The sequence below is a fragment of the Camelina sativa genome, chromosome 17 (genome assembly GCF_030686135.1).
Source record: "Camelina sativa cultivar CO46 ecotype springtype chromosome 17, ASM3068613v1".
Lineage (NCBI taxonomy): Eukaryota > Viridiplantae > Streptophyta > Magnoliopsida > Brassicales > Brassicaceae > Camelina > Camelina sativa.
The window spans coordinates 27,528,006-27,540,398 of NC_141896.1; the positions used below are offsets into that span (position 1 = coordinate 27,528,006).

General features: G+C 38.9%; 2 protein-coding genes and 1 long non-coding RNA gene across 3 annotated transcripts; all 3 read left to right on the forward strand.

The window, feature by feature from the left end:
• The first annotated feature begins 1,242 nt into the window (after window positions 1-1,242).
• On the forward strand, window positions 1,243-2,851 carry LOC147924367 (uncharacterized). Its single transcript, XM_087496744.1, has 4 exons — window positions 1,243-1,682; window positions 1,759-2,032; window positions 2,362-2,444; window positions 2,708-2,851. The coding sequence occupies exons 1-4, from the start codon at window positions 1,467-1,469 to the stop codon at window positions 2,849-2,851; spliced, it is 717 nt and encodes a 238-aa protein (XP_087352870.1). The 5' UTR covers window positions 1,243-1,466.
• Window positions 2,852-2,877: 26 nt separating this feature from the next.
• LOC147924368 (uncharacterized) lies at window positions 2,878-3,484 on the forward strand. The gene is made up of 2 exons (XR_015587244.1): window positions 2,878-3,014; window positions 3,099-3,484. It is a non-coding gene; the product is annotated as an uncharacterized LOC147924368 (long non-coding RNA).
• Window positions 3,485-8,677: 5,193 nt separating this feature from the next.
• LOC147924369 (uncharacterized) lies at window positions 8,678-9,571 on the forward strand. Its single transcript, XM_087496745.1, has 4 exons — window positions 8,678-8,939; window positions 9,014-9,125; window positions 9,207-9,331; window positions 9,441-9,571. Exons 1-4 carry the CDS (start codon window positions 8,678-8,680, stop codon window positions 9,569-9,571), a joined length of 630 nt encoding a protein of 209 aa, XP_087352871.1.
• The last annotated feature ends 2,822 nt before the right edge of the window (window positions 9,572-12,393 follow it).

The following is a 12,393-nucleotide window of genomic DNA, read 5'->3' on the forward strand; positions in this document are numbered from 1 at the left end:
TCTGAAGTAGGTACGGTATCATCTCACACACCGGCTTGATCCGGGACATTGCAAGAGTTTCTCTGGAGGAGGTCATCAAAGGATCGTAAATGGAAACATGTCTCTTTATAAGATTTATGCCCACTCCTACCCAATGCTTAGATTTCCAGTTCATTGGAGCATATATAACGTCGACATCTGTAACCCACTTCAACCTTGGTTCGTGGTGCATCCTTTCCCCATTGACGATGTCAATGAGTACTTTGTCCCATCTGAAATTCCGTTTCGCCGTGCTCCTGTTGAATGCTTGGAACCTTCTTGTCAACTCGTAAAAGAGAACGGAGTCCAAAATTACGGTCCTTTGTTCTATCATTTCTTCTCCGTTTTTGTGCCACAGCGTTAGGGCAATCATCTCCATGTGTTGCAGATGCAGTTAAACGCAAACCGGTCGGATTTAAATCCAACAAGAAACCATGAACACCCCAAAATCGTGTAGTTAAAGTTTAAAATATGTACCTGACTATGGACCCAATTTTGGGACGATATAAGAGTAGAGAAGAATAGAATATCTGCCTTGCGGAATCCGAAAAAGGTGTGTATCCTGCGAAATTTTGTAATTATGAATATCCTATATCAATGAATGAGCATATCAATATGTCATCGGAGTAATATATACTACACTTACACATTATCTTGTTTTATCATCTCGGTGAATTTGGCGAATTTCCCATCAGCAACATCTTCCATAGGGTCGTATGAAACCGACCCTGCTTTTATCACTATGGCTTCGGATGGTTGACTCGCACGTATCTCCATTATCACTTCTTCTGCGCGTCCTGTTTCATCCACAATAATAACCGACTGCGGCACTAAATTGTCTGACTCACCGGGAATACATTCCTCCCCGGGACTTTGATCTGGTTGACCTCTAGTCTCTTTACAGCCCTCTTCGAAAATCGCGTTCGTTGGGTATTGCTTGGTCTCCGGCCTAATAAGATGCACGTACATAGATTAGTTGTGACGTACACTGGACCATCTAAGTAGACACTATAAATATGGCAAATATTCGAAATCTATATATATAAAGTACACTTTCCTCTTTCATGGTGCAGCCACGTCAGCATCCCAATTGTTTAAATAAGGCCTTAACGAATTAATTAAGCCCATTTACGTATCCTATAGTCTCCTTGATAGTCCAATTTCTTCACTATATCCTTCTTCTGTTTTCCGAAGCCCTGTTTAATTAAAATCTCAGGCCCCTAATCTAATGATCCGTTTATCTACAAATCTAACCCTTTCTGCACGATTGTCTTCTCCACCGGCCGCCGCTGTTGGACCTCAAGCGCCACGCCTTTTCATGTTTCCTCCGTTCTAAAGCTATTGTTTCGTTTACGTTTGAAACCCCCTAATCAGTCCTTCAATGTTTTCTCTTTCAATATTAGTCCCACTACTTACCATTCAATTTGGGTTACTTCAAATCCTATATAATGCCCTCTTCTCCAATTTCATTCATCTTACAATTTCTTCACTATCTGAAAATTCTATTATCTATTATGGATTCCAGTGTTGGGTCATTCGCAACTCTCAAGGCCGGTAGCCTACACCAACAGATTGTAGGGAGGATGCTTCGTCACTGGCCGGCCCGAAACGTCAAAAAAGGAGGGCAACTAATGGGAATTGACTTCCTTCTCATTGACGAAAAGGTTTCTTCAATCTCTACTTGATTTACCTCTCATTTGATTACGATAGCGTTATCTAATTTCTCTGTTTTTTCTCTAGAGTTGTGTCATTCAAGGGTCGATCAATGTTAGCCTCCTTTCCAAATTTGAGAACTCGCTGTGTGATGGGCATGTATATATCATGTCAGACTTTGAAGTCACCAGAAGCAACTCACGTTTCAAGCTCACTGATTCTCCTTTCTCAATCCGTCTCATATCCACTACTGTTTTCGAAAAGCTTGACGAGTCTTTTGGTATTTTCCCAAAAGAGTTTTTCAGGTTCCGTACTCATGAGGAGTTGGTTTCTCTAGCCAATACCAATTCTGATCTTCCAGGTCCGTTTAGTTTAAACCCTTTCAATGTTAACTGTTTCCAATATTAAGTCGAATTGTTGAACGGTTTTGTTCAAACCGTCTCAATGTTTACTGTTTCTAAGCTTAATTCGATTTGTTGAAGCTAAGTTCCATAATCGATATGCCTTCATTACCCTCCTTTTAGAGGCTTCGTGAGCGTGAGAGGCTTTGTGGTCCTCCTTGGTTAAAAGTATGATTTCTGTTTTCTTAAACTTCCTGTAACTTAGTGAATGAGATAGGCTGATTCTTAATACTGCTCACTTTAGTGATCCAAGGTCTGATAGTATTGTTTTGAATATTGAATTAGACAGTGCAAGGGGCACTTCTTAGCTGCTCATATGCAGTGCTTGACTACGCCCAAACCGGTCTGATTGCAGCAGTTTTTATCTTTAAAGTAAGTATCCACAAATATTTTCAGTATATGGTTCTTCTCTTATTATACTGTCTGAAAGCTTCCAGCACATTCTGAAGAAGAATCCTTTGGAAATAGTCCTAAGCATAGATTACATAAGTTGGATTTTGTATGCTACAGCCACAGCGTTAAGCCATAAAGCTAATTGCTATATTTTTGGTGTCTTTGTCTCTCGGTATATTTTTCATCGCATCTATAAAATAGTTGAACATTTTCATTCATATTCGTGTGTTTTGTTTTTTTAGATGATGGAATGGTGGTATCAATCAGCTGAAGAGAGATTATCAGCTCCAACAGTGTACCCTCCACCTCCTCCAGCCCCAACAGTAATCAGTCAGTTCGTAGGCATTACTGAAACTAATGTAGACTTCTTTCACTCAATCAACTAAGTGCTTTTTGGTTATTTTTCTAACAGATGGCCAAGAAGGAATTCCTCTACCTCCCAACAGATCCCTCTGCGCGTTGTGCTTGCAAAAACGTGCAAATCCATCAGTTGTCACGGTCTCTGGATTTGTTTTCTGCTACTCATGTGTATTTAAGTATGTTACAAAGGTAAGTTCTCCGAATCATTTCTCTATATTCCCAAAACCCAACCTCGGTATAAGCTTATATCTGTCTTTTGTGGTAATCACACAGTACAAGCGATGTCCGGTGACATTGATACCGGCCAGCGTGGATCAGATTAGGAGGCTGTTTCATGACACTTAGGACCCATCTATTTAATGGTTTTAAGCCAAATTGTGAGAGTCTGAGCCGAAAGAGTTATAAATTGCCAAATATATATATGGATAAGCTTTCATGTAGAGCTCATCAAGTTTGGGATCAAGTGCTTGATAGAAGCTCTTCTCGACACATTGAGTTTTGTCATGTCTGCTTAGTCTTAACATTTGCTGTTTGTTTTGTCTAAACCTAGGAAGATAGAAGTTCTTTCGAACATTGAGTTCTTTTTTGAGTTCTTATTCTATATATAGAAGCATTTTGATACACAATGAGTTTCATTTATGTTTATAGAGTTTCATTTATTCATGTCTGTCTTCCAGTCGGTTCTCATATGATCCATATAATTGTTTCATCTGGTTATTGAGATGAAGTAGAACTAACATTTCTACAGCGGCCGGTGTTTACAAGAAGCAAATCGGAGCCGGCGAGTATCGGGCGAGAAGAATGTGGTGTTGCTTCCAAATAAAGAAGAGGGTAAAGTTTAGTTCTCTCTCTCACGTGATTGACTTTTTAGTCAATTTCACAAATTAAAAATAATGGTCTTTAACCGTCATTGTTAGTTTGTTACTTAAATTGACTGTGTTTAGAAGATATAAAGGAAAAAAAAAATTGTAATTGTATAGTAAGATTTGTAATCCAACCACACAAATAAGTTGTATGTATATTTTGGCACTAAAAACAAAAATATTTGACAAACAACCCAAATCTTTACTTCCCTTCTTCATCCTATAAATCAAATTGGGGGAGAAACTATTACCATCAAACAATATAACAATTAAAAATTAAAAAAAAACAAACTTAATCAAAAAAAAAAAAAACATCTCCCAGCCAGGAAATAGGAAACTCACTTAGTATCCACACTACATCATAAATTGCAATCCAAGTTGGTACAACAAAAGAGAAAGCTGAAGCTGGAAACAGAGGATTAATGGATGAAGAAAGAACAAAAAATAGAGAAACAGAGCAAAGCTAATCCGTTCACAGAGAAAAAAAAAAGGAAGAACAAGTAAATAATTACAGAACTAAACCAAAAAAAAAAAACATAATAAGCAAAAATATCAAATACTAAAAAAACAAATAGGCTCATCAAATGGAAAGAAATAAATTTTCGATAATTGCCTGACAGATGGCACATTTAAACCAAAGGCTAAATCAGACAAAATACTATCATATATAATTATCTAGTAAAAAGAAAAAAAATTAATGTAAATATCACTTTCATGGGAACATTTAATTTCAAATATATTTTTTAACCCCTAATTTATAATTTCAAGCCGGGGTTTCACAATCAGTGCCAACTAAGCTCATGTGATAAGAGTGCAAAAACACTAGATTCAAAAAATAAAATGTTAATTATAATAATTTTATAGAATAGTATATATGTAGATTTTTAATTAATGAAATATACCTCTGAGTCTACATAAAAATAAAATTATAACTGATTAGCATGCAAGCCCGCGCAACGCGCGGGTTCTCATCCCTATTAAAAAATAATTTTGCACTATTGGAGGTTAACTGTTGTTTCTATTTGTACATGTCCATCAGTTTTGTTACAGCCCTCCTCGCCATCGCTTTCCTTTTGTAGTGCTTCGACTTCGGCCTAATAAGATGTACGTACATAGATTCATACTTACGTACACTAATGTCACAAATACTCGAAATCATCAAAGTTAGACACTTGCCTCTTGTTGACCGTCAACTGCAGTTTCATTTTCTACAGGTATTTCGGTTTTGTTACAACCCTCATCTGACTCGCCTTCCTGACGTCTTATGTCCCCTCCGTTACTGTTAAACCACTCGACTTTCCCGCCTTCTTGATGCAGTTCTTTCCCATCCTCCTATTCAAAACAATGAAACTTTTAAGACGCGTGTTCGTAGTAGGAACTTGGTACAAGCTCAATTTTTCACACGTGTAGATTAGAGGAGAAAAACAAATAACCGAATATATATGATACCCACAGATGGTTATCCCTTTTATGGTTACTTCCTGACCTACCATTTTGTTACAATGCAGATCAGGTTCCATTTTAGTATTCAGCTGCAGCAATATCTGTTCAATTAAAGGTGGACAATGCTTTATTACGAATATAGTGTTGTAATCTCCATTCCGTGTCAAATACTTACATCGGATACGGTTTTAGTTGGTGATAGCTCGACAGCAATGTCCCCCGCGTCATAATCTTGGCGACACTCATTAACTCCATTGTTCGGGGATGGTTCGTTCATGCCACCGTCGTTATTATCGGTTACCCACTCATTAATATGAGTACGGGTTGTATCCTACGGTCAAATATATAAAGCGTATATGATAGGTGCATAAGCAAAAACACCCCCATTACGTTGATTGAGTCGCATTCTAAAGAGGATCTTGTTGTCCATTACCTGGCCTCCAACTAAAGAATCACCACTGACAGAGTGTTGACCATCTATGGCATCCTTCGAACCATCAGTATTCCGATCACCCTGTGCACACCACGATAGCAACATAATTTAATATATGTAAGTAGTGAAAAAATTACAACCCTTAAGCTATTTGTCATATCAACCTTAGCAGTGTCAGCGCATCCCCTGTTTCTGACCTTCTCTCCCTTTTTTTTCATAACCATTACTGAACTCATTCTTCGAAACTTTATAGTTTTCCCTCTTCTTTTTTTTGAATACTTCTTCTCTGAAACTGTATGCGAAGCGTAAGAAGGTTCCCCATGTTCGTTTCTTTTAACGTCCAATAGTGCAGCTCTTATCTCCTTGCGGATCTCTGTACGTACGAAAATCTCCATGTTTGCCTGATTTTCCTTCATCAGTGCTTCTTGTTTCCTGTAGAACCGGCTTAGTTCCGCCGCATACCTTTCAAATTGGTCATCGTCCAAACGTTCATCAACAATGGGCGTACCCCCCGGTCGCCCATCAGTTCTCGTGCTCTTCTCTTTCTTATTGTCAATTGTTGCGGTGTCTGCTCTTTTCCTCTTCCGACAGTCAACTGTAACTATATCACCAATTAACCATTAATTTAAAAAAAAATTTATCTTTATAGTGAAGCCCTTTGTAATGTATAAATGTTTTTAATACCTTTCTCTTCGGGACGTGTCTGTTTTGGACACCTATCATCACCTCCCATCCATATTGCCTCATCCCATTTGTGGCCAGCTTTAATAAGATTTTCAATGTTGTCAACTTGATGGTCTTCCTCTTCGTCACGCCACTCCAATTCTCCACTATCACAATGCTCCCCACTATCAACCATCCGTCTAATAACCACCTATAATATGATTACAAATATATATACATTTGACGAAACTGATAGATTCAGGTTGTTAACGTATTATATCAACCAAGTACATACCTCTTTAGCAGCATCGCATGCGAAGATGTCTGCTGTCTTGATTGGCCGCAGTTTAGCCAGATTGTGGATCGATCTTTGATTAAACGCCTGATCTTGAACGTCAGATGGTACTAATCTTGCAATTGCTGGGACAGATTGGAAAGCCAGCAGCTGGAGTGCTAGAGGAAATCCATGAACAGCAACTAATTGTTGCTTGAAATTTTTTACTAAGCTGTCTACGTCTGCTGGACATTTAAATCCTGTAATAGTCTCCAGGTCCGTTCAAATGACAACCTTCCCCATGGATATTTGAAAAAAAAATCAATATTCTTGGTCATCTCCACTGTCTTCGGATCTGGTTTTACTGGTTGCGTGGCGCATGTTAGAACTCCATCAACTATTATTATCAGCGCTAAAGCTAGTTTCTGCCACGTTTCCATTTCCTCAGTCTCCAACCTTTTGACCAACTCGGAGATCGTTGGTTCTATGTTTTCCCCGAATAGAACTTCCCAAACAGTCATACATCCTTTATCCGTTTTTGTAGCTCTTTCCACATCTCTCTTTTTTGGATAATTTCCACATTCGAGACCTGTCAACTCTGCAAATTCCTGTAATCCAAACTTGATTGGATTGCCACCAAACACAATCCACATCTCATGCCGCTTTTTGGTCACCAATTGACGGCAAACAAATCCATGAACTAGTTTACCGGAGAACGAAAAAGCTGCCCAAATGGAGACTCTAACAAGTTTTCCATTTCTTTTATCCACTCAGCACCCTCGATATTGTAGAAAGATATTCCGGTTTTGAATACGCATTTATCTTGGTTTTGAGAGGGTAATGGTCAAGAGCAAATAACCTCCTCGGTAGATCCAAGCTCAATTGAGGAACGATCTCTACAGCCTCGGGATCCATCCTATCACCATGAAGTAACGTACATATTAATATGTACGTACACTAAAACAATTAACCCTAATACCAATTAACCCTAAGTTTAATTCTGTTGACGATTACGGTTATTTATCCTCTGCCCGCCACAGATACACTACTATTCATCGATTTCACATCCTGGGCTACTCAAAGCGATTCTTAAATGTATTTGCTATATACTCTTCCAACCTAATATAGAATTTGGGGGGTACAATCTCTCTTCCAATTTAAAGTAAGAAGCCAAGAGAAACACTTACCTTCTGATTCAACACCGGTGATGAAAGAGGGATCGAAACTAGTCGCCTTTCTCTGATTTCACCCGACCTCTGTAATCTCTTCTTCCTTAAATGTTCCGTCGCCGACTTCTATGGAGTGTCGTTTTGTAGTACTTATCCCAGATCTAAACACCTTAATTCAAAAAATCGGGATGTAAAACAACCCTATCGGACATCCGAATGCGCCGTCACAGCTGAGGCCTCAGTTTTCCGTCTATTACTAAGAACGAAGATTTTGCCTCTACTACTAAACTATTTTAAAATAATTTTTTTTTTTATAAACAGTGCAATGGCTGAGCTTTTCTTTAAATATTTTTATTCAAATTATACAGTTCTTCAACGTTATTGGTTCATTTACACTATATATCAGCCTTTATTCGTCTGGTTAAACCATCATTCACTATTCCTTGATGTTTTATAAAGTTTTACATTGAATTGGTTTGTTAAATGAACCAATATATTTTCTGCCAATATATAACGTCGACTATAGGGTCATAATTAAGTAGTGCATGCGATGTCTCGTCTTCGCTTAACCGGCAGTTACACATGTTAAATATCTAAATGCGATGAATCTGTATGGAATGCAGTCACGACGTTTGAAAAGCCATAATATTGATAATCCATTTGTGTTTGTTCGCTGCTTATATAAGAAGACAAATACACACCCAGTGAACTATGTATTCGTCTCTCAAAAACCAAAATATCACATCACAAAGTAAACATAAGTGCAACAAAGTCATGGTGCATTTCGACAGGCTATCCGATCTCTAGACGTGGCGGTCTGATTGGAAGGTTTCTGTTAAGATCATCCGCAAGTGGAGAAAGAGAGAAGCGAACATCGTCACCTTTGAAATGGTTGTTTCGGATGTTTTCATAAGTGACTCGTCTCATCATCATATTATATGCACTTAATATTAAATGATACATGTACATCATGATTGAACTTTTTTCCCCCACCGTAGGGAGATAAGATGCAGGCAACAATCAGCGAGGACCTGTTGCCCCAGTTCTGTGCGGGGATTGAGGAGAGTTTGTGGAAAACCTTCTCTAATTTCGTCGTCACTGACGACACATCCGCTGTGAAGGTCGTGGCTTCCAACTACCGGATCAAATTCACTGCTGACACGGTTGTGGACAACATTCGTTGCTTGTCGACCAATCACTACATCGATTACGTCCCCTTCGACCAAATTTACGAACGATGGCCTCGTTGGACCCAGAACTGCTGCTTAGGTAACGTTGCATTGTGTTGTTCCGGTTTTTAATATCATATCCAGTACCATAATTCTAATGACATGACACCATAGACACGATGGGGCAAGTTACTCACGTCGAACGAAGAATATTGGTGGACGATCCAACTGCTCCACGTTTTGCCGAGAGAACCCGGTTGATACGGTTTTCATTGACGAATCTTGAGTGAGTCGTTTTCGCGATTATTAGCTTTCACACACTTTAAAGATATACCGAGCTATTAACGTAAGGTGTCTCTGTGTGTAGGGGTCATCACTTGCAATGTGTGGCTTATGATGAGATGGTCGATGATTTCGTCCGCAATATTTGGCTATGCGGAGGCAAACCAGTTGTAGTCTTGCGATTCTGGAGGCCCAAGTTTAAGGATGGAGGTACTGATTAGCCAAACGTATTTAAAACAATTCAATCACCTTTTAAGTATAAGATTACTGCATAAAACTAATTTTGGTTACCCTTTTTCCTTATTTTTCCACACCGCAGGAGGGATGGAAGTGGTTAGTCAACCGGGTGTCTCTAAAGTGATATTTGAACCACCCTTCCCTGAGGTTAGAGATTTCAAACTCCGGTTGGAATACTTCGACCAGCGCGAGCGGAGTGACGACGATTCGTAGCCTATGTTTCCATTTGTCAATGTTGCTTACATTCCAAACTTCTAAACCACGTTGCTGGACTCTTTATATTATCTTCATTACCTACATCCCAACAATCTATCTTACGTGGATAGGAATAATTTGATGTAAAATGTTTGTGTGTATTACGCATGGTTAATTATATATTTTTATTTGGTAAGCATCTACCTGATAGTGCCAACCTTTAATGTTAGACGTATGTGTACAAACGTGTACAAATGTTTATGTTTATGTTTAATTTCAAGGGTTTGGTCGATAATAATAACACGACAAGGTTTCAAACAGTCTTTTTTTAGACGATAAAAAAATGGGAGTAAACCAAATAAAACGTTTATAACTTGATGTTAAACAATTAAACCACAACCCAAAGTACTACTAATAAAACGACCAAACTACTTTAAAAAATAGGTCATTGTTGCTAGTATAACCAAAGTCGCAACAAACACATTGGTCAGTTTTAATTCCATAGTTAATCCATCACTCTTGTACGCAATCAACGCCTTCATCCTTTCCAACTCCATCTGATTTCCCTTGTGCATATTTAAGATGTTAGCAATCTCCTCTTTTTGTCCCTGAAGCGCTTCACGCATTTGATTCAAACTAGTTAACTTTAGAAGATCTTCCTTCACTGTTTTTAGTTCCTCCATCATATCTTCATCCCACCATTTAAAAATGTGATAGTCCCCATCCTGCATTTTTTTTGCTTATAATGTTTGTTAAAACAAAAACCTCAAGTTATGCAAATAAATCTGATCTTTAATCAACCTCGGGGAAACTGTACGTTACTTACCTCTCTATTTCTACAAGTGTAGTGGAGACTCCCTGGGTTTGTCCTTGTAAAAGAAGGTTTTAGGTTTGGCCTTTCACCACAGTAACAAACAGCCGGGATCCCATACTCCGCATCGTCATACTCGACTGGACTCGTGTTTGCCAAAGCAGACATTAAGAACGAAACTGATAACGTAATTGAAGGAGGGAAAATAAAGAAAAGAGGAACGTTAAACTATTAACCGAATATCCAACTCTCTAAATCTAATCCAACATCTATGGCAGCGGCTCTCTCTGTTTCCCCCAAATCAGTTCAATGAACCCTAATTTCCCTGAATTTTATAAGATATCGATTATATTCGGTTAGCTTTTATAGAACATTCTGTTTTGTGTCGTTTTTTGTATTCTAAAACAACATGAACTTTTCCAAGTTGTGTCGTTTTCCACTAGATACGAACGGCGTCGTAAGCTTGATACTGTGTCGGTCCTTTAATAAAGCCCGTAAATCAAGGGCTTTATGCTACAGATTATATTAGCGATTTTAGGGGAATCAATATCAAAAAAGGTGCGGTGGTACAGTGGTAGGATTGGCCTTGACTGTCCTTCAGTGTCACGAGTTCGAGCCCTTGTAAAGTTGTAGTAGTCACTTTTTTTTTCCTACTGTTTGTTAATGGGCAAAATTGGTTGGGCCGGCACTGTTGATAGTTTTGTGTGTTTGCCCAGTTAAACTAAGTACACGTCGTCTATATGGATGGTTCGAAGCTAGGGAATTGCCATTTTAGACCTTTTTTCGGAATATAAGGAGCAATACGACATCTAGTACACATTTTCGGAACAAAAGGAGCAAAACGACCAAAACGACAGATATTGGCATACACGTTAATTAACATCTTCATTACATAGTAATTTAATTATCTAATGAAACATACGTGGCGAGGTGAAACGCAACACAGAAGGGAACCGATGATACACCTAGAGGATTTCACATATAGATTTGGCCACCCACCACACTCCGCAATTTACACAGATGATGTCATAATAACGTGTGTCGGTCGATAACCTGCCCCATCTCAAACAACTACTCATGGCACAGTCCGGGAAAGGGATCAACGAACTGGAGGGATATACAAAAGAATCTTTGTACGTATTTTTACGCGCCGTCTTAAACATACTCAACCGTTGGAACAGATCTTCCCCGATCCACTGTACTCCCTCTGATTGGAGTGGATAGTGATGTGCATCAAATTGGTGAAGAAAACGAACCGCCATCTGCTCGTCCCCATATAACATAGAGAAAATTCCACATGCGAGAGTGGACTCGGCATCTTCGGGAACGTTGTTTTTTAGTAGTGCGATACCACGCTCAATGTCTCGCTCCTCGGCAACGATCCGTAGCCCCTTGTTGTAGATTGCTATTTTGTTCCCTGCGTCCAAGCATTTTTCGAAAATACGCCTGTGAATCCCTTCTTCCTGGAGTTCACCATTTGGCTTCCTTGTCGTTTGGAATGAAGAAGGATGTTCACAGATTTGGTAGATGCTGGCAACCTTCAGAACTTCTCGGGCAAGCACCGTATCCACTCCTCGCCGACCAGCCTTTAATATTGGGCCTGCTCGCCATAACCCATCAACTACGAGATGCTTGGCTATTTTTATCAAGATCTCGTCTGGCAGATCAGTTTTCTTACGGCTAGAAGTCGCCATTTTTGGGAGTTAATAGCAATATGTGCAGTATGTGCAGAACCAAATAGACGGAAACTGCCGCCTGCCCACTAATAAAACCTACGATGTGAGAGGTGGTTGGGGAGTTTGGCGAAAATCCTGGAAATTTATATTAGTTTCTATATGACGTCGTTTTAAATTACCCTATTGTTAACTACTTAATTACGAAGGAACCCATTTTAGGTTTATGAGCTCTCATGCACGCCTACTCGATTAGAATTACTAAAACAAATAAGTAGTGCGAACCACGTGTCAGTTTCGTATAATCGGATTTCAAATTCATTATATTCGAATTCGTTAAATATCGGCTGTAACTC